General features: G+C 47.0%; 1 protein-coding gene across 8 annotated transcripts in view; it reads right to left on the reverse strand.

Moving 5' to 3' along the window:
• ZNF541 (zinc finger protein 541) overlaps positions 1–24,591 on the reverse strand; it is a 52,766-nt gene extending 28,175 nt beyond the window's left edge. For 5 of the 8 annotated variants that reach the window (XM_063800802.1, XM_054674194.2, XM_054674193.2 and 2 more), the window contains exons 1-4: positions 24,218–24,302; positions 23,030–23,176; positions 6,667–7,071; positions 377–617 (exon numbers count right to left, since the gene is read on the reverse strand). In XM_063800802.1, coding sequence (XP_063656872.1) covers positions 377–617; positions 6,667–6,973 — 548 coding nt within the window. In that variant the 5' untranslated portion in view covers positions 6,974–7,071; positions 23,030–23,176; positions 24,218–24,302. Of the gene's footprint in view, positions 1–376; positions 618–703; positions 843–6,666; positions 7,072–23,029; positions 23,177–24,217; positions 24,322–24,346 lie in introns of those variants that run through there. The other 3 variants (XM_063800801.1, XM_016936348.3, XM_054674196.2) reach the window with 3 other exon arrangements.
• Positions 24,592–25,944: the final 1,353 nt, after the last annotated feature.

The following is a 25,944-nucleotide window of genomic DNA, read 5'->3' on the forward strand; positions in this document are numbered from 1 at the left end:
CAGGAGTTCAAGATCAGCCTGGCCAACATGGTGAAACCCTGTCTCTACTAAAAATAATACAAAAATTAGCTGGGTGTGGTGGTGGGCGCTTGTAATCCCAGCTACTCAGGAGGCTGAGGCAGAAGAATCACTTGAACCCGGGAGGCGGAGGTTGCAGTGAGCCGAGATCATGCCACTACACTCCAGCCCGGATGACAGACAAAAAAAAAAAAAAGCATGGAGTGGCTGTGGCTGCGGCTGAGCAGAGGTAATACACGTCTGGAAAACCCAACAGAGGACGAGACAGGTTGATCTGGGAGAATAGGAAGAAGACCCAGGAACATGTCCCCACCCCCAGCCCCTGAACAGACGTTTTTCTGACCAGACTCCCACATACAGGTGGTCCTGGCGCTTAAAGGCCTTGCTGCAGATTTTGCAGACGTGCTTCCTTTCCTGGCTGTGTGTCAGGTAGTGCTTGCTCAGAGAACTGGCGCTGCTGAACACCTTCCCGCACAGGCTGCAGTCCAGAAGTGGGTTTTGAGGGGAACTGTGCTGCCGCTTTCCTTTCCTGGCACTCCCCGAGGTGGCCCTTCCTCCTTCGTCAGCCTCTTTAGCCTTAAGCACACCTAGCCCCAGGTCTAAACAGAGGGAGAAAGCACAGGTTATACACAGCCAAGGCAACCAAGCGAAAAGCACGACTAAGGCACTCTACACCTCTTAGTACCATGGTGGCCTTGTAAGTGTCGCGCAAGAACTCTTGCTCCACACAAAGTAAACAAGGTTCAGGAGCAGGTGAGGGGAACAGAAGCCCTGCAGGATGGCACCCGGACTTGGTGCCACGTGTGGAGGGATGACTGCAGACTGAAGCCCTTCCAGAGCAGCATGACCACAATGGGCTGGGCTTTATGACCACACCATCACCTGGTACTCTTGGAAGGGCAATTAGAAATATATTATCCAAAACCTTGGAAAAGTAGAAATCCTTGCACACACCCAGCCAATTCTGTTTTGGGGGTTTTCACATAAGGAAATAAATGTAGCTTTGTACAAAGATCTAGCTGCAAGGGAGTAAACTGTCATACTGCTTTTCCTGGTGAAATGTTATAAACAACCTAATATCTGGGTTGGGCGTGGTAGCTCACACCTGTAATCCCAGCACTTTGGGAGGCTGAAGCAGGCGGATCATTTGAGGTCAGGAGTTCAGGACGAGCCTGGCCAACATGGTGAAACCCCGTCTCTACCAAAAATACAAAAATTAGCTGGGCATGGTGGTATGTGTCTGTAATCCCGGCTATTTGGGAGGCTGAGGCACGAGAACTGCTTGAACCCAGGAGGCGGAAGCTGCAGTAAGCTGAGATAGCACCACTGCACTCTAGCCTGGGCGACAGAGTGGGACTCTGTCAAAGAAAAAGAAAAAGAAAGAAAGAAAGACAGGAAGGAAGGAAGGAAAGAGAGAGAGAGAGAAAGAGAAAGAAAGGAAGGAAGGAAGGAAGGAAAGAAGGAAAGAGAAAGAGAAAGATAAGGAGAGAAGCAAAGAAAGAAAGAAAGGAAAGAAAAAGAAAAAGAAAGGAAAAGAAAGAAAGAAAAGAAAGAATCAGATGGACTAGTAGGATTATTAGCTGGTTTTATTTTCCTCTTTTTGTATAGGTAAATTGTTTATATTTTATGTATCCCTTGGATAAAATGATAAAGTATATAGTTATGAATCACATCACCCAAGAAATAGTTAAAGGAACTGGGAATATTCAGTTTGGAGAGGTCAGACGTCTTCAAATATCTGAAGGGCCAGTGTATACAGGAGACAGCAGACTGCTTCTGTCTTGCTCTAAGTACAGTGGTGCGATCACAGCTCATTGCAGTCTCTAAGTCCTGGGCTCAAGTGATCCTCCCACCTCAGCCTATTGAGTAGCTGGGACTACACGGGCCACCACCACTCCCAGCTGATTTTTAAGTTGTTATTTGTTGTAGAGCTAGGCTTGGTGAATGAAAATTAAAGGGAAGCTGGCCTCACACCACTGGAAACATAGGGTTTGGCCTTGCTCACTGCTGTGTTCTCAGATGCGAGAGTTCCCATTCTGGCACTCATAGGCACTCAATAACTGTATGTTAGATGAAGGAATAATAAAAGATTTTTCTACTTTTTAGATTGACCTGAAAGGTGGATTAGACTGTCTTTTTTTTTTCAATTTTTTTTTTTTTTGAGACTGAGTCTTACTCTGTTGCCCAGGCCAGAGTGCAGTGGCGCAATCTCGGCTCACTGCAACCTCTGCCTCCCAGGTTCAAGCCTCAGCCTCTGCAGTAGCTGGGACTACAGGTACCTGCCACCATGTCCAACTAACTTTTGTATTTTTAGTAGAGATGGGGTTTCACCATGTTGGCCAGGCTGGTCTCGAACTTCTGGCCTCAGGTGATCCACCCACCTCAGCCTCCCAAAGTGCTGGGATTACAGGTGTGAGCCACCGCGCCCAGCCTGCCTTTTTAATTTCTTATTTCTTATTATTTTCTTAATAGAGATGGGGTCTCACTACGTTGTCCAGGCTAGAGTGCAGGGGTTATTCACAGGCGCAATCATAGCTCACCGCAGCCTTGAACTCCTGGGCGTGAGCAGTCCTTCTGACTCAGCCTCCCAAGCAGGTGAGACTACACGTGCACACCACCATGCCCAGCTAATTTTTATTTTTATTTCTTGAGACAGGGTCTTATTCTGTCACCCAGGCTACAGTACAGTGGTGCAATCACAGCTCATTGCAGTCTCTAAGTCCTGGGCTCAAGTGATCCTCCCACCTCAGCCTATTGAGTAGCACGGGCCACCACCACTCCCAGCTGATTTTTAAATTGTTATTTGTTGTAGAGACGGGGTCTCACTATGTTGCCCAGGTTAGTCTCAATCTCCTGGACTCAAGCAATCCTCCTGACTTGGCCTCCCAAAGTGCTGGGATTACAGGCGTGAACCATACATAGCACCTGGCTTAAACTGCCTTATGAGATGGCAAGTTTGTTTGTTTGTTGAGATGGAGTCTCACTCAGTCACCCACGCTGGAGTGCAATGGCGCCATCTTGGCTCACTGCAACCTCTGCCTCCTGGGTTCAAGTGATTCTCCTGCCTCAGCCTCCTGAGTAGCTGAGATTAGAGGCGCCTGCCACCATGCCAGGCTAATTCTTATATTTTTAGTAGAGACAGGGTTTTGCCATGTTGGCCAGGCTAGTCTCAAACTTCTGGCCTCAAGCGATCCTCCCACCTCAGCCTCCCAAAGTGCTGGGATTACAAAGTGCATGAGCTACTGTGCCCAGCCAAGATGGCAAGTTTGGAAATAATAATTTATCAGGGATACTATGGAGATGGGATCCAAGAATTCAATGGGCCAGGGCACGGGAAGAGCAGGAGGTTGCTCTAAAGGATCCAATCGTGCAAATTCTCTGTGGCTCATGAGATGCAGTGTGACAGACACAGCAGAAGGGAAACTGGGCTGGGAGTCTTGAGGCCTAGACTCTCCTCCCAATCCTGCCTGTGGCCATTTGTCATGGAACTTGCTTGGCGTTTGTCTTTGTCCTCTGAGAAATTACTATAATGAGTAGTCAAATAACTCCAACAGTTTCAACAAGGAAAAACCGGGCTCCCTCAGGCAAAAGTCCTTAGCCTTACTCAGTCACTTAAAAATGCCTATTAAAATCGAGACCATCCTGGCTAACACGGTGAAACCCCGTCTCTACTAAAAATACAAAAAATTAGCTGGGGGCAGTGGCGGGTGCCTGTGGTCCCAGCTACTAGGGAGGCTGAGGCAGGAGAATGGCGTGAACCCGGGAGGCGGAGCTTGCAGTGAGCCGAGATCGCACCACTGCACTCTAGCCTGGGCGACAGAGCGAGACTCCATCTCAAAAAAAAAAAAAAAAAAAAAAAAGCCTATTAAAGCAACTATAAAACTAGAAAACAAAACGTTTTTAAAAATTGGCAAGGAGGCCAGGCACGGTGGCTTATGCCTGTAATCCCAGCACTTTGGGAGGCCGAGGAGGGTGGATCATGAGGTCAGGAGTTCGAGACCAGTCTGGCCAAGATGGTGAAACCCCGTCTCTACTAAAAATACAAAAATTAGCTGGGCGTGGTGGGGGACACCTGTAATCCCAGCTACTCGGGAGGCTGAGGCAGGAGAATCGCCTGAACCTGGGAGGTGGAGGCTGCAGTGAGCCAAGATTGCACCACTACACTCTAACCTGGTGACAGAGAAAGACTCCGTCTCAAAAAAATAAATAAATAAATAAAAATTGGCAAGGACACTGAAAAACAGGCAAACAGAGGAACTAGCCTGGGAAGTCACTTGATCTTCTTAGAAACCAGTGTTATAAGGGCTCTACAGTTTTTTAACATTTATTTATTCATTTATTTGTTGAGATGAAGTCTCACTCTGTTGCCCAGCCTGGAGTGCAGTAGCATGATCTCAGCTCACTGTAACCTCCATCTCCCAGATTCAAGCAGTTCTCCTGCCTCAGCCTCCCGAGTAGCTGGGATTACAGGCGCCCACCACCATGCCAGGCTAATTCTTTTTTTTTTTTTTTTTTTTTTTTTTTGAGATGGAGTCTTGCTCTGTTGCCAGGCTGGAGTGCTGTGGTGCAATCTCGGCTCACTGCAACCTCCGACTCCCTGGTTCAAGCGATTTTCCTGCCTCAGCCTCCCAAGTAGCTGGGATTACAGGCACGTACCACCACACCCAGATAATTTTTGTATTTTTAGTAGACAGATTTCACTATGTTAGCCAGGATGGTCTTGAACTCCTGACCTCGTGATCTGCCTGCCTCGGCCTCCCAAAGTGCTGGGATTATAGGCGTGAGCCACCACGCCTGGCCAAATTATTGTATTTTTAGTAGAGATGGGGTTTCGCCATGTTGGCTAGGCTGGAGTGGAAATCCTTATCTCAAGCGATCCGCCCACCTCAGCCTCCCAAAGTACTAGGATTATAGGCATGAGCCACCATGTCCGGCCAGAGCTATAAAATTGTTTAATGCTCCATCTGGGTAAACTGACTTTGAGGAAAATATTCAAAGAACTAATCCAAAAGAAAACTCAACATGTACAAAGTTGTTCACAGAAACACTTTAACAGTCCAAACAGCAAGAATATGGTCTAACCAATGGAATAGCTATTTCAGTGACCCTCAGTATGAAGGTCTACCTTCAATATGAAAGCAAATACACCAACTCTTACAACTTAAATGGAATTATATACTTAATATTATCTCTGCAAGACTATGTATGTCTGACTTTACCCACATGTTTAAAAATTTACAAGTGAGGTCAGGTGTGGTGGTTCACACCTGTAATCCCAAGCACTTTGGAAGGCAAGGTAGGCAGATTGCTTGAGCTCAGTTCGAGACCAGACTGGGAAACATAGTGAAACCCCTTCACTACTAAAAATACAAAAGTTAGCTGGGTGTGGTGGCACACACTTGTAATCCCAGCTACTCAGGAGGCTGAGGCGGGAGAATCACTTGAACCTAGGAGGCAGAGGTTGCAATGAGCCGAGATTGTGCCACTGCACTCCAGCCTGGGCGACAGAGCGAGACTCCGTCTCAAAAAAAAGAAAACAAAACAAACAAAAAAAAACACGAATATCTCGCCAGTGCTTTAAGGTCTATGAAGTGTGTTTACAATAGTTCCTTCTTTTGTTTTACTCTGGGGGGAAGCAGAGAGGATATGATTGTCCACCTGCTTTATGGATAAAGACACTGGGGTCTAAGAAGGCCTGACCAAAGATCAGAAGGGACCGGACCCCAGTTCATTCTGGAAATGTGACATCAGCCTCTAAGGTGTGGTAATGGGAAGGAAAGTCTTCAGTAAATGCTAACATCTGCCCACACACCACACAAAAGATAAGGATATCCCCAAACACCTAAGTTTCTGAACATTATTCCCTAGAATGAGTGTTCTGTTTCCTTTACTAAGAATTGGGGGCCGAGTGTGGTGGCTCACGCCTGCAATCCCACCACTTTGGGAGGCGGAGGTGGGAGGATCACTTGAGGTCAGGAGTTCGAGACCAGCCTGGCCAATATGATGAAACCCCATCTCTACTAAAAATACAAAAATTAGCCGGGCATGGTGGCAGGCGCCTGTAATCCCAGCTACTGGGGAGGCTGAGGCAGGAGAATTGCTTGAACCCGGAAGCCAGAGGTTGCAGTGAGCCAAGAATGCACCACTGTACTCTGCCTAAAAAAAAAAAAAAGAATTGGCCGGGTGCGGTGGCTCATGCCTGTAATCCCAGCACTTTGGGAGGCTGAGGCGGGCGGATCATGAGGTCAGGAGATCAAGACCATCCTGGCTAATGCAGTGAAACTCCGTTTCTACTAAAAATACAAAAAAATTAGCCGGGCGTGGTGGCGGGCGCCTGTAGTCCCAGCTACTCCGGAGGCTGAGGCAGGAGAATGGTGTGAACCCAGGAGGCGGAGCTTGCAGTGAGCCGAGATCGCGCCACTGCACTCCAGCCTGGGCAACAGAGCAAGACTCCATCTCAAAAAAAAAAAAAAAAAAAAAAAAAAGAATTGGGGAATGATTCCCAAGTAGGAAAAAAGGTGACTGTTCCCTAAGTCACCTGTAGGAGGGAAAAATTTTCTTAACCAATCCATGCAGAATCAGTCCCTAGCTGGCCACAGAAACTGTCGAACATCCTGCAGGGCCCTTCTACCCAGGTGACAGCCTCACCTTGTAAGGAAGCCTGAGACTCCGAATCTGCGTACTCCTCCAGCAGCTTCACAGAATCACTGTCCTTCCCAGAGTACAGGGACAAGGTGTCTAAGTTGTCCTCCAGCACCTCACTGGACATGTCAGGCGTTGGGAGGCTGGGGTCCGGGTCCAGACCACTCAGGCCAGCATAAAGAAAGCCTCGCGTGTTGGGACCCAAATCCCGGTTGAGGGTGTCGCTGCAGTTGAGCCCTTGGCTCTCTGAAAATGAAGGGAGGTGCATTTCTGATGGGAGGGCACCCTCGTCTCCAAGGCTGTACTGGTCCATGGCTCTCCACTGCCAGGTCTTGGCCAACAGCTACTCTCCAGATAAGCAGAACCATGTAAGGAGACAGGGAGGAGAGAGCCCTTGATGGCAACTAATTCCTGAAAATGAAGCAAGAAGAATGAAAGTTATTAGGTGGCAAAACAGCATTGTGGGCAGAGCACGGACTTGCAATGCAAGCAGACCTCGATCTGGGTCTGTTCTCTGCCTCATAACAGCCATGTGGCTTTGGGCAAGTCACTTAAGCTCCACGAGCCCCAGGTGCCTCATCTGTAAACTGGGCATAAGAGTACCTCCTTCACAAGGTTGTTGCAACAAATAAAAGTACTTCCAGCAACATGGTGGACTGAACTGACCTCTTGCTCCAGCTATAAACATATACATGTATGACAAAAGATAATTTTTTAACACATAGCCTAGGTCAAAAGACAGGAAAAATCCCAAGTGCCAGCAGCAACAAGAAAACTCAATGCTGGAGGTGTAAGCTCACGTAGGCCCCAGGGGAAAATCAGAATCAGATACAGGGCCTAGAGCCATTTGTCCAATATGGTGGCCACTAGCTCCATGTGGCTATGAAGTACTTGATTTTTTTCTTTTAATTTTTTACAGATATCAAATCGAAAATGGATAATTTTTTTAAGATATGGGGTCTCACCATGTTGCCCAGGCTGGTCTCGAACTCCTGGGCTCAAGCGATCCTCCCACCTTGGCTTCCCAAAGTGCTGGGATTACAGGTGTGAACCAGCGCACATGGCCCTGTGAAGCACTTGAAATGTGACTGGCTTGAACTGAGACAGGCTGTGAGTGTAAAATACAACCTGGATTTGGAAAACTTTGTACCCAAAAAAGTCAATTTAATACGTTTCTATATAGATTAAATGTGGAATGATAATTGTTTTTCTTTTTCTTTTTTTTTTTTTTTTGAGATGGAGTCTCATTCTGTCACCCAGGCTGGAGTGCAGTGGCGGGATCTCGGCTCACTGCAACCTCTGCCTCCCAGGTTCAAGTGATTCTCCTGCCTGAGCATCCCAAGTAGCTGGGACTACAGGTGCACGCCACCACACCTGGCTAATTTTTGTATTTTTAGTAGAGATAGGGTTTCACCATGTTTCCCAGGCTGATCTCGAACTCCTGACCTCAGGTGATCCACCTGCCTTGGCCTCCCAAAGTGCTGGGATTACAGGCGTGAGCCACTGAGTCCAGCCTGGAATGGTAATATTTTCCATATAATGGGCAAAATGCAACATGTTATTAAAATTAACTTCATCTGCTTATCTTTTTAATGTGGCTCCTAGGAAATTTAGATTATATATGGCTCGTATTCTGTATTATCAAATGCTGCCCTGCTGTCTGGGACCTGGGATGATAGCAGACATGTGGGAGAGGGAAACAGGGCCTTGAGTTCCCAGGAAACGGAGGCCTGGGGCCCTGGAAGAGCTGAACCATCCACAGGAAAACTAAACAAACGAAAAGAAAAGCTTCACACTAGCCTAGAAAAGTACCCCCAAGAACTAGAAAAAAATAGCCAGTGAGAGATGACAAAGCTGAGCATTCTACAAGTCTACAAAAGAATGACAATTACCCTGATGGCAAACTTCTCAACAGAAACAAGCCTCGAAGATAAGAATAAGAATATCATCAGTGGACTAAGGAAAAGTCAGCCAGCACAGAGCTCAACATACAGGCATGAGAGAGGGAGGGAGGAGGCTGGGTGCCAGGGCTCACATCTGTAACCCCAACACTTTGGGAGGCAGAGGAGGGAGGATTGCTTGAGGCCAAGAGTTTGAGACCAGCCTGGGCAAGACAGCAAGACTGGCTTCTACAAAAAATCAAAATATTAGCCAGGTGTGGTGGCGTCTATCTGTAGTCCCAGCTATTCAGAAGGCTGAGGCAGGAGGATCACTTCAGCCTGGGAGCTTATAGACTTTTACACACAAGGCCTAAGAATCTACCTTATAGACCCTGGTCCAAAAAATGACTAAAAGTTTTGAGTCAATTGGGAAAAAAAAAAAAGAGATGATGGTAACTTCATACTTTTAAGCTTGCACACTAAAAGAATCTAAGTATAACCACCAAGAGAAGAAAAATAAACCACATAACATCTAAACTAGTAGAATTTATTCCCCCCAAAATGGGCAGGGGGAGTGGGGCAGCAGAGTTTACTTTAAAATACTGCAGGGAAAAGAGAGAAAAGACTCATAGTACTGCAACTAGGAATTAAAGAGGAAACACATCACTAATGACCTTAGAAAAAATAAAAAGGATTATAAAAGAATACTACAGGCCAGGCGTGGTGGCTTACGCCTGTAATCCCAGCACTTTGGGAGGCCGAGGTGGGCGGATCATGAGGTCAGGAGATCGAGACCATCCCGGCTAACATGGTGAAACCCCGTCTCTATTAAAAATACAAAAAATTAGCCGGGCATGGTGGTGGGTGCCTGTAGTCCCAGCTACTCGGGAGGCTGAGGCAGGAGAATGGTATGAACCCAGGAGGCGGAGCTTGCAGTGAGCCGAGATCGTGCCACTGCACTCCAGCCTGAGCAACAGAGCGAGACTCCATCTCAAAAAATAAATAAATAAATAAATAAATAGAAATAAAAGAATACTATAAACAACTGTATTCAGATAATTAAAAAATTAGATAACTTAGATACATTAACTTAGTTATTTAAATTAGATAACAGATTAAAATGGGCAAACTGCTAGAAAGATACAAAGTACCAAAACTTACTCAAGAAGAAACAGAATTTCTTTTTTTTTTTTGAGATGGAGTTTCGCTCTGTCGCCCAGGCTGGAGTACAGTGGCGCAATCTCAGCTCACTGCATCCTCCGCCTCCCGGGTTTAAGCAATTCTCTGTCTCAGCCGGATTACAGGTGCCCACCACCATGCCCAGCTAATTTTTTTTTTTTTTTCCTGAGACAGAGTTTCACTCTGTCGCCCAGGCTAGAGTGCAGTGGCGCCATCTCTGCTCACTGCAAGCTCCACCTCCCAGATTCACGCCATTCTCCTGCCTCAGCCTCCCGAGTAGCTGGGACTACAGGTGCCCGCCCCCGCGCCCGGCTAACTTTTTGTATTTTTAGTACAGATGGGGTTTCACCATCTTGGCGAGGCTGGTCTTGAACTTCTGACCTCGTGATCCACCCGCCTCGGCCTCCCAAAGTGCTGGGATTACAGGTGTGACCCACCGCGCCCAGCCAAGAAACAGAATTTCTGAATAGACCTATGAGAAATAAAAAGACTGGGCCAGGCACAGTGGCTCACGCCTGTAATCCCAGCACTCTGGGAGGCCGAGGTGGGCAAATCACTGGAGGTCAGGAGTTTGGGACCAGCCTGACAAACATGGTGAAACCCCATCTCTACTAAAAATACAAAAACTTAGCTGGGCATGATGGTAGGCACCTGTAATCTCAGCTACTCAGGAGGCTGAGGCACAAGAATCACTTGAACCCGGGAAGCAGAGGTTGCAGTGAGCTGAGATCGTGCCACTGCACTCCAGCCTAGGCAACAGAGTGAAACTCTATCTCAAAAAAAAAAAAAGAAAGAAAAGAAAGAAAGAAGGAAGGAAGGAAGGAAAGAAAGACAGACTCAACTAGTAATTTTAAAGTTCCCTGTACATCTTGCCATAGAAACACCAAAAACAAAAAATCAACTTTAACAAAACTCTGGGAAGCAGTCAAAGCTTTATAGCAACCAAGCAAACCCTAAGAAAAAGGTGACTTTGATGTTTGATTACAGGCTCACGCCTGTAATCGCAGCACTTTAGGAGGCCGAGGTGGGCAGATCACCTGAGGCCAGGAGTTTGAGACCAGCCTGGCCAGCATAGTAAAACCCCATCTCTACTGAAAATATAAAAGTTAGCTGGGTGTGGTAGTGCACGCCTGTAGTCCCAGCTACTTGCGAGGCTGAGGCAGGAGGATCGCTCGAACCCAGGAAGCGGAGGTTGTAGTGAGCCGAGATTGTGCCTCTGCACTCCAGCCTGGGTGACAGAGCAAGACTCTGTCTCAAAAAAAAAAAAAAAAAAAAAAAAATGGTGACTGAAACCCAGTGGGAGAACTCTGTGGCATATTTAACTTACCCCTGCCCCATCCCTACTCCCTGGCTCAGCAGTGGTCTCGAAGGTAGCAGCCCATGTTTCTGGTGTGGGTTCCCTGGTGCTGGAGGGAACAGAGAGGATCTGGTTTTCAAAGAACAGTGGTTGTCTGTCTGACCTGTCAGTGGCTCCCTGAAAGCCCAATGCAAAGATCTTGCCTTTTTTTGTACCTAACTGGCAGCTCTCTGGGGTGCAGAGTGGCTACAGACAGGGCGTTTGTTGCAAACATTAAAGTCAAATGAACTAGACGCTGCAGGCTGGCGCAAAAGATATTGATTGGGGCAAACAATTGACTTGCTAAAAGCCAGGGAGGAAAAGCTGGGAAGTTGGATACTTTGGAGAAATAAAGGCTTTGAAAAATGAGCCAGGCATGGTGGCTCATGCTTGTTATGCCAGCATTTTGGGAGGCCGAGGCAGGTGAATCACCTGACATCAGGAGTTTGAGACCAGCCTGGCCAACATGGTGAAACTCCGTTTCCACTAAAAACACAAAAATTAGCTGGGCATGGTGGCAAGTGCCTGTAATCCCAGCTGCTTGGGAGGCTGAGGCAGGAGAATCACTTGAATGTGGGAGGTGGAGGTTGCAATGAGCCAAGATTGCGCCACTGCACTCCAGCCTAGGAGACAAGGGCAAAACTCTGTCCCAAAAAAAAAAAAAAAAAAAAAAAAAGTCCACACTGGCAGTTTCTTATAAAGCTACACATAATTTTTTTCTGCATCTACTTGATGATTGTAATATATATATGTATAAAATCTTATCATGCAATCCAGCAACTACACTCTTAGGCATCCATCCAACTGAGCTGAAAACTTCAGTCCACACAAAAGCCTGCACACACATGTTTATAGCAGCTTTGTTCATAACTGCCCAAAACTGGAAGCAATCAAGACATCCCTCAATAGGTGAATGGATCAACAAACTGTGGAACATCCAGACAATGGAATGTTCTTCAGGAATAAAAAGCAATAAGCTCTCAAGCCACACAATGACATGGAGGAACCTTAAATGCACATTGCTAAGTGAAGGAAGCCAGTATGAAAAGATTACATACCGAAAAAAAAGAAAGACAAGACTACATACTGTGAGACTCCAACTATATCACATTCTGGAAAAGGCAAAACTATAGATACAATAAAAAGACCAGCAGTTGTGTGGTTTGTGGGGTGAGGAGTGAAACTATTTTGCATAATAATCTAATGCTGCATACCTGACATTATACCATAGTCAAAACCCACAGAACTATACAACACAGAGACTGAGCTCTGGCTGGGTGTGGTGGCTCACACCTGTAATCCCAGCACTTTGGCCCAGGAGTTTGACAAAGTCAGACCCTGTCTCTACGGAAAAAAAAATTTTTTTAATTAGCTGGGCATGGTGGCACATGCTTGTGGTTTCAGCTACTTGGGAGGCTGAGGAGGGTGAATCGCTTGAGCCCAAGAATTGGAGGCTTCAATGAGCTATGATTGCGCCACTGCACTCCAGCCTGGGCAACAAAGTGATACCCTGTCTCAAAATAATTAATTAATTAAGTATTAAAAAAAATTAAAAAATCCAAATGAATAAAAAAAGAGCTTCCACATATTCCTGGGAATTTAGAAGGTGGCATCTCAGGGTGGGCACATGTTTGGAAAGGACCAGAGAAGGCTTCCAAGCTCTCACCTCTGGCTGACCTTCGCTCTGTGCAGGCAGAGAGTGAAGGCGAAGGTAGGGTTGTTAACCGCCTGCCTGAGTGTGGAAGCAGTGCCCCGCTGCAACTACTGGGAGCTTTTTGTTTTTTGTTTTCTGTTTTGTTTTTTTTTTAGCTCCAGGAGTTTAAGAAGATCTCTGTTAAGTCACTAGCTGACCACTAAACTAACAGAACAGTCTACTGACCACACCCCACAAAGAACACAATCTTTACAAAAATAGCTTAGAAAAGCCACTAAACAAACAGTTACAACCCACAATAAGCAGAAACAACCAAGCCTGAGGACAGGGAAGAAAGGAAGAATCCCATTCCCAGAGTTACCAGACTGCAATATGCAAAATATCCAGTTTACAGGCTGGGTGCAGTGGCTCACGCCTGTAATCCCAGCACTTTGGGAGGCCGAGGCGGGTGGATCACCTGAGGTCAGGAGTTCAAGACTGGCCTGGCCAACATGGCGAAGCCCCGTCCCTACTAAAAATATAAAAATTAGCTGGCTGTGGTGGCAGGCACCTGCAATCCCAGCTACACGGGAGGCTGAGGCAGGAGAATCGCTTGAACTCGGGAGGTGGAGGCTGCAGTGAGCCAAGATCGTGCCACTGCACTCCAGCCTGGGCGACAGAGACTGTCTCCCCCAAAAAAACAAAAACAGGCCAGGCACGCTGGCTCATGCCTGTAACCCCTGCACTTTGGGAGGTCCGGGAGGGCGGATCACTTGAGGTCAGGAGTTCAAGATCAGCCTGGCCAACATGGTGAAACGCCATCTCTACTAAAAATACAAAAATTAGCTGGGCGTGGTGGTGTGTGCCTGTAATGCCAGCTACTCAGGAGGCTGAGGCAGGAGAATCGCTTGAACCCGGGAGATGGAGTCTGCAGTGAGTTGAGATTGTGCCACTGCACTCCAGCCTGGGTGACAGACTGAGACTCCATTTCAAAAAAAACAAAAAACAAAAAACAAAACAAAAAAAACCAAACAGATAAAATGTCCAGTTTTCGAATCATGGAATCTTGAGAAAAATGAGAGATCGAGTTTTTCAGCAAAAAATTATGAGTCATGAAAACAAAAAAGCATAGCCCCTTCAGATGGCCATCTGTCTCACACAAATGGAATCAGATGACCTGTGGCCTTCTGTGTCTGGCTTCTTTCACTAAGCACAGTGTTTTCAAGGTTCACCCCCATTGCAGCACGTGTCACTGCTCCATTTCTTTCCAGGGCTAAATAATGTTCCCCTGTCTGGAGAGACCACATTTTGTTTAACCACTCTCCTGTTGATGAACATTTGGGTTACTTCCATTTTGGGGCTATTGTGAATAATTCTGCTCACACCTAGATGTTAAAGAAATGCTTCATGACTCACTGATAACAAATCTAGTGCATACTTGAATAACGGGAGTTTGGGACTAGATTTCTAGGCCACCAGTTTCTACTTTCTAAGAACTTTTCATGTTGATATGTAATAGAACCTCTGCACCTGCAATGTCTGCATTGCATGTTATATGTCTACCTGCCTGTCTGCGTGTATGCAGCCTATTGAGGCAGCACAAATTTAAAGTCACATACAGGTACGTAATCCCATATACAACTCTGAGACCCAACTGAGTTTCAGAATTTGAGGGGGTTTTAGAAGTGTAAATCAATGCATACCCCGTATTTTAAGTAACTTCCAGTGGGGTTCAAGGCAGTACCTGGTAACCAAATAATTATTTCTGCATCATTGCCTATGACCACTCAGCGTACGTGAAATAAAGGCTGTGAAAAGCAACATGTAGGGTCAGGTTTGGCCACCAGATGATATTCGAGATGCCTCAGGATTCTCAGAGCTTTTTGGGTTTCCAAAAAATCAGGGAGAGGAGTGTGGATCTGTAAGCCAAATTCAAATTTCACCAGTTCCACAGTGTCTGCTACAGTGCTGCTATAAACTGTTTTCACCACTCCATGAGGGGAAAAACCCATCTCCCCCTGCATCTCCCAATAATAAAAACAAGTGAATAAAAATCATACATATATTTTTTGAGACAAAGTCTTGCTGTGTCCCCTAGGCTAGAGTGCAGTGGTGCAATCTCGGCTCACTGCAACCTCTGCCTCCTGGGTTCAAGCAATTCTCCTGTCTCAGCCTCCCAGTACCTGGGATTACAGGCACTCACCACCACGCCTGGCAAATTTTTGTACTTTTAGTAGAGATAGGGTTTCACCATGTTGGTCAGGCTGGTCTCAAACTCCTGACCTCAGGTGATCCACCCGCCTCGGCCTCCCAAAGTGCTGGGATTACAGGCATAAGCCCCCGCGCCTGGCCTAAAAATCGTATTTATTAAGCACTTTCTCCACATCGGGTATCATACCAAGTGCTTTATATGCATTAACTTACTTCTCACAAAAACCTAGATTGTAGTATTACTTCCCTTTTACAAATAAGGAAAGAGAGACTAATTTGTCCAAAGTCAAAACCCAACAGCCAGATCTTAAACCCAGATACTCTGACATTAGCGCTAATGGTCTTGCCCATTACACAGTACTGATTCCCTATAAACTGAACTGTATACTGCACTGCTCCAATTAAACTACAAAACACATAAGGTGCTGGGTCAGGGGGAAGAATGTCTCTGGACTCCCCAAGGCCAAATCACCTGCTTTCCAATATACTCCCATAGTCCACAGAACAAACTGGTCAGGTTACAACCTCAGACAGGCAAGCCAAAAGTCCAAAGGCCATGCCTTGATATTTACATCCTTCTCCAGACAGTAAAGCAAAACCCTCTCTACCGATACTGAGCTTCCTTTTATTCTGTCAACAAATACATTCAATTCAACAAGAGTTTTAGCACCTTCTAGGTACAAAACTCTCTGCTAGCCCTTACGAGGCAGAGTTTATGGTCTCCTGCAACCCGGCAGACATTCCCAAGGACCCAAATACTCTTTCCAAGAATTTTATCATTTTGTGTTTTAATTTAAATGCTCAACATCACTAACGATCAGGGAAATGCAAATCAGAACCACAATGGGATACCACCTTACTCCTGCAAGAATGGCCGTAATCAAAAAATCAAAAAATAACAGATGTTGGCATGGATGCGGTGAACAAGAAACCTTTCTACACTGCTGGTGGGAATGTAAACTAGTACAGCCACTATAGAAAACAGTGTGGACATTCCTTAAAGAACAAAAAGTGGAACTACCATTTGATCCAGCAATCTCACTCCTGGGTATCTACCCAGAGGAAAAGAAGTCATTATACGAAAAAGATACTTGCACATGCATGTTTAGAGCAGCATAATTTGCAATTCCAAAAATATGGAACCAGCCCAAATGCCCACCATCAATCAAGGAGTGGATAAAGAAATATATATATGATGGAATACTACTCAGCCATAAAAAAGGAACGAAATAATGGCATTCACAGCAACCTGGATTGAACTGGAGACTATTATTCTTCTAAGTGAAGTAACTCAGGAATGGAAAATCAAACATCGTACGTTCTCACTTTGTAAGTGAGAGCTAAGCTATGAGGATTAAAGGCATAAGAATGATACAATGGACTTTGGGGACTTGGGGGGAAAGGGTGGGAGGGGATGAGGAATAAAAGACTACAAATTGGGTTCAGTGTATACTGCTTGGGTGATGGGTACACTAAAATCTTACAAATCACCACTAAAGAACTTACTCATATAACCGAGTACCACCTGTTCCCCCAAAATCTATGGAAATAAAAAACTAAAAAAAGAAAAAAGAAAAGAAAAACCCAGTACATCTGGATCATTAGAGGACTCCCTTGTAACCAAGTACTACCATGTGGTTTCAATGCCTGGGTGTGTTTATGATTGCACTCATGCCAAAAAGGACTACTTAATTGCTTCAGGCTAAAAAGAAGAGGATGGAGGGGGATTTAGCTCATAATAATGCCTTCGGGCTCTACTAGAGGCCAGCTGGCATCACGGTACAAATGGAGGTTTTGCTGCAGTTCAAATTGAGACAAGGGATGGGAGAATTGAGACCTCACAGGGCCTGCTAAACCCAAAAGGGCCCAGGGTGGCAGTCGGCAAAGTAATTGTTTCAAGGAGCAGTTAAGTTTCAGGAAATGGTATCCCTCTCATTAAATTAAATCGGTTTGGTTGCTTTGTTTATATTTAATTTGCAAATTGATTTTGGCTTTATAGCTGCACAGGAGCTATACACTTTAGGAACTTATGTCTTGTTCTATCATCACTGATGCCTTAATAGTTTTAAAACAATTTAAGTCAACATTGGGGATCCGAAGCAATTTTAATTTTTTTTCTTTTAAAAAAATGCTATCAGCCCAGCGCAGTGGCTCACGTCTGTAATCCCAGCATTTTGGGAGCTGAGGTGTGCAGATCACTTGAGGTCAGGAGTTCGAGACCAGACTGGCCAACATGGCGAAACCCCATCTCTACTAAAAATACAAAAATTAGCCGGGCATGGTGGTGGGTGCCTGTAACCCCAGCTACTCAGGAGGCTGAGGCCCAAGAATCTCTTGGACCCGGGAGGCGGAGGTTGCAGTGAGCCAAGATTGTGCCACTGCACTCCAGCCTGGGTGACAGAGTGAGACTCCATCTCAAAAAAAAAATAAAATAAAATTTAAAGGGGCCATCATTCCATGACTGGTGGGGGTGAGGGGAAACAAAGGATTCTTCTATGAAATGCTACGACCTTTTGGGAAGGTAACCTACCATGAGATTCTAGACTGTAGAAGTAAGTCCACAATAGATAAATAATATTTACTATGTGTGTTGTTTGGAGGGGAGGGAACAATCTGAATGCCCATCTGATTTACAAATATATTTTATTTAGTCTGCAATATATTTAAATATGTTTCCATTAGTTATCCAGTTAAAGAATAGATGGGGCCGGGTATGGTGGCTCACACCTATAATCCCACCACTTTGGACAGCTGAGGCAGGCAGATCACCTGAGGTCAGGAGTTCAAGACCAGCCTGACCAATATAGTGAAACCCCATCTCTACCAAAACTACAAAAATTAGCTCGGCATAGTGGCACTCACCTGTAGTACCAGCTACTCAGGAGGCTCAGGCAGGAGAATTGCTTGAACTCGGGAGGCGGAGGTTGCAGTGAGCCAAGATCATGCCACTGCACTCCATCCTGGCGACAAAGCCAGACTCCATGTCAAAAATAAATAAATAGATAAAATAAGGCCAGGCGCGGTGGCTCACGCCTGTAATCCCAGCACTTTGGGAGGCTGAGGCGGGCGGATCACAAGGTCAGGAGATTGAGACCATCCTGGCTAACACGGTGAAACCCCGTCTTTACTAAAAATACAAAAAATTAGCCAGGCGTGGTGGCGGGTGCCTGTAGTCCCAGCTACTCGGGAGGCTGAGGCAGGAGAATGGCATGAACCCGGGAGGCGGAGCTTGCAGTGAGCCAAGATCAGGCCACTGCACTCCAGCCTGGGCCACAGAGCGAGACTCCATCTCAAAAATAAATAAATAAATAAATAAAATAAAATAAATAATAGAAAAATAGATGGATAGAGCACTAGAGCATCACTATCCAAAAGCACTTTCTGTGCTACTAAGCCTGCACTGCCCAATACTGCAGCCTTTAGCCACATACACAGAAATGCAGCTAACACCCTTGAGGAACTAAACTCTTTATTTTATTTAAGTTTAGTTAAATTTATTTATTTATTTATTTAGAGACAGAGTCTCACTGTGTCACCCAGGCTGGAGTGTAGTGGTGCAATCTCAGTTCACTGCAACCTCTACCTCCTGGGCTCAAGTGATTCTCCTGCCTCAGCCTCCTGAGTAGCTGGGGATTACAGGTGCCCGCCATCATGCCCAGCTAATTTTTGTATTTTTAGTAGAGATGGGGTTTCACCATGTTGGCTAAGCTGGGTCTCGAACTCCTTACCTCAAATGATCCGCCCTCCTTGGCTTCCCAAAGCGCTGGGATTACAGGCGTGCGCCACCGCGCCCGGCCAGTTAAATTTAAACAGGTACAAGCGGCTAATGGCTATCATATCAGATGGTGCAAATCTAGGGATTTCTCATTCAAGTTAGGCTTTCCAACTTCTATTTAAAAATGTGAAAGAAAAAATCAGAAGATCTGCCAATGCTGAGTCCACATTCCTGCACGGCAACAATTGGTTGGAGGTGAGAAGCCCCCACCACTCCCTATTCTCTCAGCTCACTGATTTCTGTGCCCTGCCAGGCCTCTGGAGGCATCTGAGTTTATGACCCTCCAAATGAAACCCTCCAAACTCAGGCTTAAATGTCACCTCCACTATAGAGAACACTTCCAACATAACAAAGTCTGAGATTAATTTCTCCCTCCTCTGAACCCTGACAAGCACTTGTGTAACAATCCACTTAACATTTACTCTAAATTATCTAGGAAGTTAATTATCTTTAAAGTTCTCCCATTTTCTCCAGACTCTCAGCTCTAGGATGGCTGGGACTCGGCCTTAGGTGTCTAAACTTCTCACAGTATCTTGCCTAGCACAGAACTTTGATCACAGAAGGCTCTGAGCATCCTTTTCATTCATGAGTGACAGAATTCCATTGTGCCACCTCTTTTCCTCTTTGAAAAGCTCCAACCACTGTTCTGCCACCACACCCCCCACCTCCCAAGCACCACCTTCTCCCTTCTCTCCCTGCATCCATGTTACCAGGGAGAGGGTCATCAAGTCTGAGTAACAGCAGGTTCCTGGGAGTTGAGAAGACAGACTTGCAGCTTTCACCCTAGCTATGCAATTTCCTTCATTTTATTTTATTTTATTTTTTGAGACAGGGTCTTACTCTTGTCGCCCAGACTGGAGTGCAGTGGCGTGATCTCGGCTCACTGAACCTCCACCTCGCGGATTCAAGCGATTCTCCCATCTCAGCCACCTGAGTAGCTGGGCTTACAAGCATGTGCCACCACACCTGGCTAATTTTTGTATTTTTAATAGAGACAGCGTTTTGCCATGTTGGCCAGGCTGGCCTCGACCTCCTGCCGTCAAGCAATCCACCTGCCTCAGCCTCCCAAAGTGCTGGTATTACAGGCGCAAGCCACTGCACCCGGCCTGCAATTTCCTTCCTTACTTTCCTACTCCAATTTTTTTTGTTTTCCTGAGTTGAAGTCTCTCTCTGTCACTCAGGCTGGAGTGCAATGGCGTGGCCTTGGCTCATTGCAACCTCCGCCTCCTGGGTTCAAGTGATTTTCCTCCTCAACCTTCCGAGTAGCTGGGACTACAGGTGCACACCACCACACTGGGCTAATTTTTGTATTTTTAGTAGAGACGGGGTTTCACTATGTTGTCCAGGCTGGTCTCAAACTCCTGACCTCGTGATCCACCCACCTCGGCCTCTCAAAGTGCTAGGATTACAGGCGTGAGCCACTGTGCCCAGCCTCCACTCCAAATATTATTGTAAACTATAGACCCATTTTGTTTGGCCTACACAGTATTTTTACAAATTGGATTAGTCATCAACATTTTTTTTTAATGGGGAGATTTCACCTTCCTATATGGATTTCTGGTTTCTTTTGAAAATGATTAGATTTGATATTCCTTCACAGTTAACAACGAGGTAGATCTGAGGGACAAATGGCATCTCTAGAAAGGGCTTATGGTCTCCAGTTTTCCCAGCCCTCACTTATCTTCCTGCCTGGCCCTTATAATATTCATCATTGTAATAATAATAATAATAACAGTGAACATTTATTGAGGCTTTATGACATGCCAGGTACTCTTGTAATCACTTGTATATCATCGTATTTAATTCCCACAATACTTGAGGCATATACTGTATTATTAACCCTATTTCACCAATGAGGTAAATAGTCCAGAGAAGTTGAGTAACTTGCCCAAAACAAAGCTAGGATTCAACCCTGGGTAGTCTAATTTCGAAACGCTTACCCTCGCCCGCTCCACTATGCTTTTATCACACACTTGAGACTGGGACTCCTGCTTCACACTCGTGCCTACATTCTTAAGTAGATCAAGAAAGACTTCCAGCTGGGCAAGGTCGTTCTCGCCTGTAATCCCAGCACTTTCTGAGGCCTAGGTAGGAAGATTGCTTGAGTCCAGGAGTTCAAGATCAGCCCGGGCAACAAAGTGAGATCCCCGCCGCCCCCCACCTATCTCTACAAAAAAATCAAAAATTAGCCAGGTGTGGTGGTGCACACCTGTGGTCCCAGCTACTCGGGAGACTGAAGCAGAAGGATTGCTTGATGTTGGGAGGTCGAGGCTCCAGTGAGCCAGGATCACACCACGGCACTCCAGCCTGGGCAAACAGCGAAACCCTGTCTCAAGAAAAGAAAGGAGAAAAGAAAAGAGCAAAACAAAGCACAAAGACTCCCTCCTATAGTTTATAGTCATGTAACCAATAACTAATTTTAACCAGAAGGTAAAGTCATTTTCTCTGGCCGGGCACGGTGGCTCACGACTCTAATTCCAGCACTTTGGGAGGCTGAGGCGGGCAGATCACAAGGTCAGGAGATCGAGACCATCCTGGCTAACACGGTGAAATCCTGTCTGTACTAAAAATACAAAAAATTAGCCAGGAGTGGTAGCGGGTGCCTGTTGTCCCAGCTACTCGGGAGGCTGAGGCAGGAGAATGGTGTGAACCCAGGAGGTAGAGCTTGCAGCAAGCCGAGATCACTCCACTGCACTCCAGCCTGGGCGACAGAGCGAGACTCCATCTCCAAAAAAAAAAAAAATCCATTTTGGCTGGGCGTGGTGGTTCATGCCTGTAATCCCAGCACTTTGGGAGGCTGAGGCAGGCAGATCACTGGAGGCCAGGAGTTTGAGACCACCTTGCCAACATGGTGAAAACCCGTCTCTACTAAAAATACAAAAATAAGCCGGGCATGGTGGTGGGCACCTGTAATCCCAGGTACTCAGGAGGCTGAGGCATGAGAATCACTTGAACCTGGGAGGTAGAGTTTGCAGTGAGCTGAGATAGTGCCAATGCACTCCAGTCTGGGCGACAGAGCAAGACTCTGTCCTAAAAAAAAAAAAAAAAAAAGCGCATTTTGTTTTTGTTTATATATAATGGGTTTATTACTGCCCTTTTAAAATCAATTAATAAACATTTTGAAAGTTTATTAGTTTAAACTTCTAATACAGCAAATGCCAGTAGATAAAGTTTACATAAACAAAAATTCTCTACAGCCTTCAATAATTTTTAAGTGCAAAGGGGTCTTAAGAGCAAAAGTTTTAAATTAGCTGGGCGTGGTGGTGTGCACCTGCAGTCCCAGCTACTTGGGAGGCTGAGGCAGGAGAATTGCTTGAACCCGAGAGGCGGAGGTTGCAGTGAGCCGAGATCGCACCACTGCACTCCAGCCTGGGAAACAGAGAGAGACTCCATCTCAAAAAGAAAAAAAAAAAAAAGTTTGAGAACTACTATTCCAATAAGAAAAAGTCCTGCATGTACACATACACATGTGCCCAAGCAGACACGCATCTAAAAGAAAGAAACCCGAAACTGAAAATTCCAAAGTGGTGGCCGGCAGGCATATTTTATAAGTTCCCTATGCTGTCTTTTTTTTTTTTTTTTTTTTTTTTGAGACGGAGTCTCACTCTGTTGCCCAGGTTGGAGTGCAGTGGTGCAATCTCGGCTCACCACAACCTCCGCCTCCCAGGTTCAAGCGATTCTCATGCTTCAGCCTTCCCAGTAGCTGGGACTACAGGCGCCTGCCACCACGTCCAACTAATTTTTTGTATTTTTAGTAGAGACAGGGTTTTACTATATTGGCCAGGCTGGTCTCAAACTCCTCAGCCACCTTGGCCTCCCAAAGTGCTGGGATTACAGGCATGAGCCACTGCGCCCAGCCTACGCTGTCTTATTTAATTCTTAAATTATCAAATGTGTTGCTAGCATTTAAAAATCAGAAGATTTCACCTAAGGATAGTTTTCTGGCCTCTTCTCAAAGAAATCGAAAGTTCTGGCAACACTGGCCTGGCATTTCCACTGCCTGGCATCACTTAGATGGGACATACAATCTTTGCTTCACGACAATCCTTACTTCTTCCCTTTACCTGTGCCTTACCTGTAAGTATCTGAGTTGCCACCCTGAGCTAGGGAAGGAAAAACGTTTTTTGCAATAAACATCAATAAAGAAACACACATCAATCTATGTCTGCACTCCTCCTAACAGGTCAACATGCACAATAAATAGCCCTTTTCCCTGTTTGACTTCTCCAAAGCAGTAACTTGTATAATTCCCATTAGTACGGACTTTGGTATTGCTTAGAAACCCTCTTGAGAAAGAACGAGATCTATCCAACAAAGCAGGTGTCTTTGGCCCAGTGCAAAGGAAGGAAACTCACCAGAAGAGCAAGTTAGTGAATCTCCAGGGAACAGGAGGACCCAGTTTAGGCCCCACAGGGAGGGGGTTCAGGTGACAAGCAGACCACTGGATATGTCCTCCTGGAACACTGAGTGGTAAATGCAAGATACTCCCAATTTCTTTTGCCCTGAAAGCAGGTGGCGGGAAGGAAGAAGCAGTCAGGACTTGGGTCCCAAAGAAACAAGAACAGAGATGTGAAAATGGAGAAGAGCAACAATTTTTGGAAAAAGGCAGAAAGCAGTATCAACAGCGGAGATTTGAGTGAGGAGGAAAGGTTTTTTTGGTAAGAAGAAATAATTGTTCCTTCTTTCTTTATTTTTCCCCCGTGGGAAGAGACCTAGAGAATTTTACCGGGAGAAACTTAATTAGGGCAGAATTGGTGATAAAATAAGGATATTTGCTGGAAAGTTGGGGGTAGGTGAGGAGGACTGGAAACATAAATATTAGACGAGAGAGAAACTGGAAGGAATTAGTTGGTTTGTTCTAAGCGAAGATATTCCAAAAAGGGGCACTCTAGGTGTGAAGAAAAAAATTTTGCTGGAAAGTGATCCTGAACGGATGAAAAAAAAACTGGGTTAATTTTTTTTCTTTTTTTGCGCTAAAGGAAGTTACTTAAAGGAGGGGGAGGGGCATGTCAAGGAAGGGAGGAGAGATTTGGAGTTTTGCTGGAAGATCCTAAAAAGTGATAAATCTGGGTGCCCCAAAGTGGGACTATGGAGGAGGAAGGGGGATTCTGAGCAGAAGGGGCCTGGAAGAGGCTAGCGAATGCAAGGCCCAGATGCAGAAGGTGGGGAGGTCGGGTAGGGCCCGCGGCGCGAGCTGGGGGGCTGCGAGGGGGCAGTTGAGGCCCGGGGGAACGGAGTGGGAAAGAAAAGGGGGTGCAGCGGGCCAGGGGCTCCTGAGGAGGGTCTTCTCCAAGGGGGAAGGGCCTGTGGGGTGCAGCGGGGCCCGGAGCTGTTGGGTTGCAGAAGATGCGTGCGTGACGCAGGGTGAGGGGCGCCCGCCGCGCCTGCTGCGCCCCTCGAAAGGCAGATGGGGCCCCCTAAAAAAAGAAATCAAGAAACGAATGAGATTGTAAAAAGGGGGAGGGGTTGAAAAAAGAGGAAATAATAGTAATGGGGGATAAGGAGGAAAGGGAGGGGCAGGGGCAGCAGCAACCGGGTTTTACCCGCCCCCGGGGGCTCGCGCGCCGGACCTCGCGCCTGGCGCCTCGCGGGGCTCCCAGCGGCCTCCCGCCTTCCCCGCGCCGCCCGGGGCGCACGCGCAGCCCGGCCCACCCCCGGATCTCCTCGCTCACGCGCGGCGCAGGCGCGCGTACGTGACCGCGGGCCGCCTCACGCCTCCCAGAGCGGCCTCGCGCGTGCCTCCTGGCCGCGCGCTCTCGGCTGCTTCTCCGAGGGGCGGGGCTTGCCGCGGGCGGGAAAGGAGGCGGTTGGTCGCCATTTTGGGAGGGGGGCGGTTGAGGGCGGAGAGTGAGAAGAGTGAGCCGGGGAGGAGCGGCGGGGGGAGGGGCCAGTCCCCCAAGACCCGCACCCCGAGGCCGAGAGTCCCGGGAGCCTCCACTCCAGCCATTGTTCCTGGTGGGCGGTGTTAGAACGCGGTGGCGGCCGCTGGATGGCTGCCCCCAGTCCCCGGAGGGGCCTCTGAGCAGCGTCCTGGTGCTGGGAGGCCGTATCGTCTGTTTCCGAGGACCCTGTCGCGAGCGCGGGAGTCTCTCGGGGTCTCTTCTGCCTCAGTGGGTGGGGGAGATGTGGGGCGAGCTGCTCCTCCCTTTTTTTAAATTTTTTTTCAGAGACAGGGTCTCTCCCTGTCCCGCAGGCTGCGATCACGGCTGCCGTACCCTCCCCTTCCTGGGCTCAGGCGATCCTCCTGCCTCAGTCTCTTGAGTAGCAGCGACCACAGGCGGGCGCCGCAACACCTTGCTAATTTTTACATTTTTTTTAGAGATAAGGTCTCGCCATGTTGCCCAGGCTAGCCTGGTTCCCCTGGGCTCAAGCGATCCTCCTGCCTCAGTCTCCCAAAGCATTGGGATTATAGGTGAGAGCCACCGCGCCCGGCCTGTTACTCCCTTCTTTGGGGAAAGGCTGAGCCATCTGGGGCCCCTGCTCCGTGCTGAGCTCTGTTGGGAAGGGCGGTAGGCCCTGGTGCCGACTGGCCAAGGACCATCTTTTTTTTTTTTTTTTTTTTTTTTTTTTTTTTTGAGACAGGGTCTTGTTCTGCTGCCCAGGCTGGAGTTCAGTGGTGCGATCTCGGCTCACTGCAATCTCCGCCTCCCGGGTTAAAGCGATTCTCCTGTCTCAGCCTCCCGAGTAGCTGGGATTACAGGCACGCGCCACCACGCCCGGCTAATTTTTTGTATTTTCAGTAGAGACGGGGTTTCACCATGTTGGCCAGGCTGGTCTTGAATTCCTGACCTCAGGTGATCAGGTGATCCGCCTGCTTCTGCCTCCCAAAGTGCTGGGATTACAGACCTGAGCCACCGTGCCCGACCTGGCCAAGGGGTTTGAACTGTCCTGCAACTGAGGCAGATAATTCATTCCTTAGAAACGGAGTGCTGAAGATCTGTGGAGAATGAGAGCAGATTAGTGGTTGCCCGGGGTGGAAAGGGGCATGGCGGATCTTATCTGGGTAATGGAAATATTCTAAAACTGAGCTATGGGCCAGGCGTGGTGGCTCACGCCTGTAATCCCAGCTCTTTGGGAGGCCAAGGTAGGAGGATCCCTTGAGCCTAGGAGTTTGAGACCAACCTGGGCAACCTAGTGAAACCCTGTCTCTAAAAAAAAAAAAAAAATTAACTGGAGATGGTGGCATGCGCCTGTAGTCCCAGCTACTTGGGAGGCTGAGGCAGGAGGATCGCTTGAGCTTGGGAGTCCAAGGCTGCAGTGAGCTATATGA

This window comes from Pan troglodytes, chromosome 20, assembly GCF_028858775.2.
Source record: "Pan troglodytes isolate AG18354 chromosome 20, NHGRI_mPanTro3-v2.0_pri, whole genome shotgun sequence".
Lineage (NCBI taxonomy): Eukaryota > Metazoa > Chordata > Mammalia > Primates > Hominidae > Pan > Pan troglodytes.